The sequence below is a fragment of the Bactrocera latifrons genome, unplaced genomic scaffold (genome assembly GCF_001853355.1).
Source record: "Bactrocera latifrons isolate USDA-ARS-PBARC rearing strain unplaced genomic scaffold, ASM185335v1 scaffold_25, whole genome shotgun sequence".
In the NCBI taxonomy this organism is placed as follows: Eukaryota; Metazoa; Arthropoda; class Insecta; order Diptera; family Tephritidae; genus Bactrocera; species Bactrocera latifrons.
This window is the reverse complement of record NW_017536074.1, coordinates 4,820-10,600: the sequence shown is the minus strand read 5'-3', so window position 1 is coordinate 10,600 and position 5,781 is coordinate 4,820. Positions and strand designations below refer to the sequence as shown.

General features: G+C 40.9%; 1 protein-coding gene across 5 annotated transcripts in view; it reads right to left on the bottom strand.

The window, feature by feature from the left end:
• Positions 1-4,455: 4,455 nt before the first annotated feature.
• LOC108969346 overlaps positions 4,456-5,781 on the bottom strand; it is a 4,569-nt gene continuing 3,243 nt past the window's right edge. For 3 of the 5 annotated variants that reach the window (XM_018933992.1, XM_018933993.1, XM_018933995.1), the window contains 6 exons: positions 5,719-5,781; positions 5,511-5,660; positions 5,313-5,453; positions 5,042-5,254; positions 4,829-4,982; positions 4,456-4,762 (listed from right to left, as the gene is read on the bottom strand). In XM_018933992.1, coding sequence (XP_018789537.1) covers positions 4,632-4,762; positions 4,829-4,982; positions 5,042-5,254; positions 5,313-5,453; positions 5,511-5,660; positions 5,719-5,781 — 852 coding nt within the window. In that variant the 3' untranslated portion in view covers positions 4,456-4,631. The remainder of the gene's footprint in view (positions 4,763-4,828; positions 4,983-5,041; positions 5,255-5,312; positions 5,454-5,510; positions 5,661-5,718) is intronic. The other 2 variants (XM_018933994.1, XM_018933996.1) reach the window with 2 other exon arrangements.

The window sequence follows — 5,781 nt, the reverse complement described above, 5'->3', positions numbered from 1 at the left end:
GATATACTCGTAACTGTCTATCTGTAAATATGATTGGGTACTGTATCATTGTCGTAAATATTAATCCATGCGAAAATTCATCAAGCAATTTTTGTGGAAATATTAAGGCGTTTATTACAAAAGAGACATTGTAGAGGTTTTTTATACCTCTGTTATACTTTCAACATACCCATCGAACTATGTTTAGTTCCTACTTACGTAAGTACCTAGGTTTGGTTTTGTACCTATCAGTTAATTATGGGCTTAAAACAGGATAATTATGTTTAACAAATTAGTGTTCTATTATTATGTAATAAAATATGCGAGTGGAAAAAATAGGGATTTAATTATTTTATGGCAAATTAAAACAAAACATTTTTCCTCCTTATTCTTATGTTACGTACTCTTAACATAATTTTCAACTTGTTGTCTAAGGTAGTTACACGTCCTTTACTACTACTACTACTTTTATTGAAAGCTCAAATTGGAAAGTAATTAATATAAATAATACAAATCGGTTATGTTTAGATTATATTATTTGTATAGTGGTTAATTCTGATTACAATAAAAAAAATAATGTAGAATATTAATTAGTTCCGTTACACCTACAAACTACTGCGGAGAAAATTGGTTCGCTATTTAATGAAAAAAGTAACTCATGTAAAATTTTGTGACGATATTTAGCCAAAGTTGCCCATATATGAAGTTAATTTTGATTTTTAGTTTGTATGGCTACGCTGGCCGCGTCCGTCGACGTCCCAGATGCCCCCCCTCGAACCTGCATCAGGCGGCAGCAGCTTCGGCTGTCATAACGAGCAGGTTCTCAACGGAAAAACTGGGCATTCTGCTGATCCAAGAGCCTTGGGTCTACAAAGCAGAGGTCAAAGGCCTCAAGACAGAATTCAATAAGGTAATCTGGGATCTCTTTAGCGAGCGACCTAGAACGTGTATAGTATTCAGGAAAAATATTGAATTTTTCTGTATTTCAGAATTCCATATGATTTGGTGGCGGTACAGGCCAGGGACTCGGAAGGCAAGGACTTCGTCCTGGCATCAGCCTACTACCTAGGGGAGGCATCAACAGCACCCCCTGAAGCAGTGGAGAGGCTGGTGGAGTGCTGCAAGGGGTACAGGCTGTCCCTCATTATCGGTTGCGATGCGAATGCCCACCATGTCGAATGGGGAAGCACGGTATGCAACAGAAGGTACCCACAGACAAGCGCAACTGTCCCTGGTGGACAAGGAAGCTTGCAGACCTCAGGAAGAAGGTACGTAGTCTATTCAACAAAGCAAAACGCACAGGGATCTGGGAAGAGTACAGGAGCAACCTAACCCTATATAATAAGGAGATTAGGTCTGCTAAACAAGCTAGCTTTAGGAGATTCTGTGAAAACGTCTTCTCCACATCAGAAGCGGCCCGGTTGCACAAGGCTCTGGTTAAAGGGAAGACTGACACAGTGCTAGCGATCAAAAGGAGTTACGGGACATTTACGACTAGCGTGGAGGACAGAGCTACAGAATTTCTGCGGGCACACTTCCCGGAGACTGTTCCGGTAGACCGATGTATACCTATGATTGAACACAGGCCATCCCGCTTTGATTGGGAAATCGCTAAACAATTATCCACTGCAGACTCGATCAGGTGGGCAATAGCTCAAGTCTCCGGGGATGGACGGCATCTTCCCATCGCTTCTACAACAGGGCTAGCAGTCTCTGCTGCCTCACCTGGTTCGGCTGCTGAGGGAGAGCGTCGCAATGGCGTACATCCCGGAATCACCTCAGCCGGCCTCCTTCCTACTAAAAACTATGGAGAAGATCATAGATCATGATATAAGGTCGAACGCGTTGAAGGCTGTACCCCTGCATGCTGCTCAGCATGCATTCAGAGCGGGAAGATCCACCAATACGGCTCTGTACCAGTTGACCCTTGAGATAGAGAGTTCACTGGAGAAAGGCAAAATAATGCTATGCGCCTTCTTGGACATAGAAGGTGCCTCTGACAACACATCTGAGAAGGTGGCAGCACCGGTGCGCAGATGGATAGAGGCCGTACTAGCAGAATCGCTGAGACCACAGTAGGTGGTACAAGGATTCGTCTTGGCACAACAAGAGGCTGCCCACAGGGAGGTGTGCTATCACCACTGCAATGGAGCCTTGTCGTGGACGACCTGTTAGCGTTGCTAACTGATAATGGTGATAAATTTGAGGATACTCTCTGCGACCTGTGAGGTCAATGAGGTCTAAATCTGGAAAAAGAGTGGTGCAGGGGAGTTGAACTAAATATCAACCCCTCAAAGACGGCCGTAGTCCCGTTCACGAGGCGCAGGTCCCTATGACTAGCAACGTGAAATATCTCGGTCTTACGCTGAATTCTACTTTGCGGTGGAAGCAGCATGTAAACCAGACCGTAGTCAAAGCAACAAAGGCATTAATGGTGTGCAATCGGCTGGCGGGGAAATCCTGGGGCTTCAAGCCAAGGATCATGAAGTGAACCCAACTATCGAAGCTTCAGCGGCTGGCCTGTGTCTGCATGACGGGCGCTATGCGCACCTGTCAAACGGCATCCCTGGAGGTCCTGCTGGAACTCACACCGCTTCACATAGTGATCGGTCAAATGCCAAGCACTCACTTCTGCAAATTACAGCAGAGGGATGTGGCAAAGGCAAGGTAATCTCGTCCCAGAAAATGGAGATGATAAGTGGAATATTCCTCCTCCCGAAGGAAAGTACTACCAAAACAATTAATTGCACGAAGGAGTTTAAGGTTACCCTCGGCAGCAAGAATGAGTGGAACGACTCCACTCTAGAGCTAATGCTGAGGGATATCACATTGAAGTGGTACACCGACGCCTCGAAAACGTCGGAAGGAATTGATGCAGGGAGCGCAGGTCCACGTACCAAGTCTCAATACCATTGGGAAGCTTCCCGATAAATTTTCAGGCCGAAGTCTTGGCCATTAGTCGGTGCATAGAGTTAAACCTACATCGCAAGCATCGCAACGAGCGAATAATTCTAACTAAATATTCTAACTATTCTTAGCGATAGTCAAGCGGCACTAAAAGCGATCTCCTCTTATGAGATCAAATCGCTACTAGTGCAGGAGTGTAGAGAACGGTTTAACAGTCTAGCTGAAAAGAACCAGGTGCACCTAATATGGGTGCCTGGTCATAGAGACATAGCCGGCAACGAACTGGCTGACGAGCTCGCCCGCTGCGCAGCCTCCACCAATGTGGTAGGGCCAGAAGTTGCTAATTTGGGGTACAACCAGAACGGGTTCAAATCGATAATTAACCTCCCAAGAGACAAACTCAGGCTTCTGGTCGCATTCTACACCGGCCACTGCAAGTTGAAAAGGCATTTATTCAATATAGGCCTAACCTCTTGCGCTAACTGCCGGTTTTGCGACAGGGAGCCTGAAGCCCCGGAGATCTGCTAATCGACTACAGTGCAGTCTGCAGACGCAAGTCAAAGGTCCTTCCGGATAGGGACCACATCGCCTCACTAGCACCCAGCGGGATATTGGACTTCATCAATACACTGGGACTAAGTGTGTCCCTGTGAGTTAGGAGAGGGCAAAATAGACCTAAGGTCGCGATGTATTCCTCAATTATTTATTTATCTATCTATCTATATAAACTCATTGGAATAGTTAGGGATGATAAAGTAATTAATGAAAAGAACAGATTTTATGAAGGAAATAGAAATTTGGAAAAGTTTTGTGTTGAAGGTTGAAAATTTCTTAGATAATCATATCGTGAATAAATTGCATAAAATATGATGACAAACTTTCATACTCTAGGAACACACATTACTCATGTGAGACCAAAAAGTTGCGATTTAGCACCATTAGCCTATTTCTTGTTAGAATATTTGTAGTCATTAGTCTTTAGCAATAAACAAGACTCAATATTGAAAGTGCTATTCATGACATACGATTTAATTTAGTGAAAAAGTACTCCAAAATTGGATAAATGGAATTCGTTCATGCGAAAGAAGTAGTGGAAGCATTGATTGATGATATTTGAACTTTTTTTTTCCTACCAGCCAAAAGTGGTGTAAAAACTAGTGAAACACTAAAATAGGGTGAGCTCGCCATAAACCTCGGGCATATTCTAACCAATTTCCCCTCACACGTTCATACATGCGAATATACATCTCTGTTGCGCTCATTCAGCAGTGCCATATAAATAAAATATGTAAAATTAAAGCTCGGCCGATAGCCCATGATGCTAGTGCTGCGTATTTTCTTAAGTTTGTATAATAATTGTATTATTATGTAAGCTTTTATAAAATAAAATAAAAAAAATAAAATAAAAAAAAATTAAAGCTGTACTGTTCTAATTATCCTAATCGTCAGCTGATGCAGGGTTGCATTTTGTTATTCCTACTTTTAAATATTCTAACAAACAATAACTTATTACCTCTTCAATAATACAATTACAATAAAACCATTTATATTAAATAAAATAACATGAAGTTAATGAGTTGTTAAGCGATTCGTATTCGTTTTTTTAACACAATTTTTCTTAATCATAAATTCAAATTTGCGCACATATAAAGGATATCATGAAGAAAAAACATAAATATTTATGTAGTACGCTAAAAATAATTAAGCCACATATTTTACTATACAAATGCATTAAATGCGCAAAATTAATCAGATAAATCAAAAAAAACATCACTTCTTCTTATACTACGCCTAATATGTTTATATCTATTGTGACTTAAAGCTACATAACGCCTTATAATTGAAGTTTTATTAATGTCCATACTTGGAAATGCAGCTATTTAGTAAATATAAAACATTAATAATTAAATAAGTGATCATGTCAAAATATTTTAATATTTACCGAGAGTGATACCCACTATTTTTAATTTTGTTAATGCCCTTTTGCCCGCCTTTCCATCGCAGTTATACAACCATATCAACTCGTCGCTAAATAGTGACCGCAACACCATTTCAATCGACCCCTTAATAGATTTTAGGTTGAGGATGATCGCCACCTATAAATGTATAATTATCAATACATATTCATATTTACATAGTAGAATGATAAACTTACCATAGCGTCAGCGTAAGCTTTGTTTGTAAGGTGCTCCTCCACCTTCAACACTGTTTCTTCTGACGACATGGGGAGCAAGCTTAGTAATAGAAGCTGTTCCTCACTCACCATGTAGCCAGTGATGCGACTTACGCTGCGGTGGTTTTTTTCTGAGAGCACCTCACATTCCCGCAGCAATTGGCTTTCCGCTTGCACCTCAGCACCTTCGGGCATCTGAAATTTAAAATAAGTATGAAATAATTTTAAAATATAATTTTATTTCAATAAATACCTTTTCAGTAAGTTCCACATTAAGCTGTTCCTCATCCACCACATCGCCAGTGATGCGGCTTACACTGCGGTGAGTTTTTACTGGCACCTTACATTCCCGCAATAATGGGCTTCGCGCTTGCACCTCAGCATTTTCGGGTTTCTGAAATTTAAAATAAGTATGAAATAATTTTAAAATATAATTTTATTTCAAAAATTCCTTTTCAGTAAGAGCATTTTCCACATTAAGCTGCTCGTCATCCACCACATCGCCAGTGATACGGCTTACACTGCGGTGAGTTTTTACTGGGGGCACCTTACATTCCTGCAGCAATTGGCTTCGCGCTTGCACCTCAGCACTTTCGGGTTTCTGAAATTTAAAATAAGTATGAAATCATTTTAAAATACAATTATATTTCAAAAAATACCTTTTCAGTAAGAGCATTTTCCACATTAAGCTGCTCGTCATCCACCACATCGCCAGTGATACG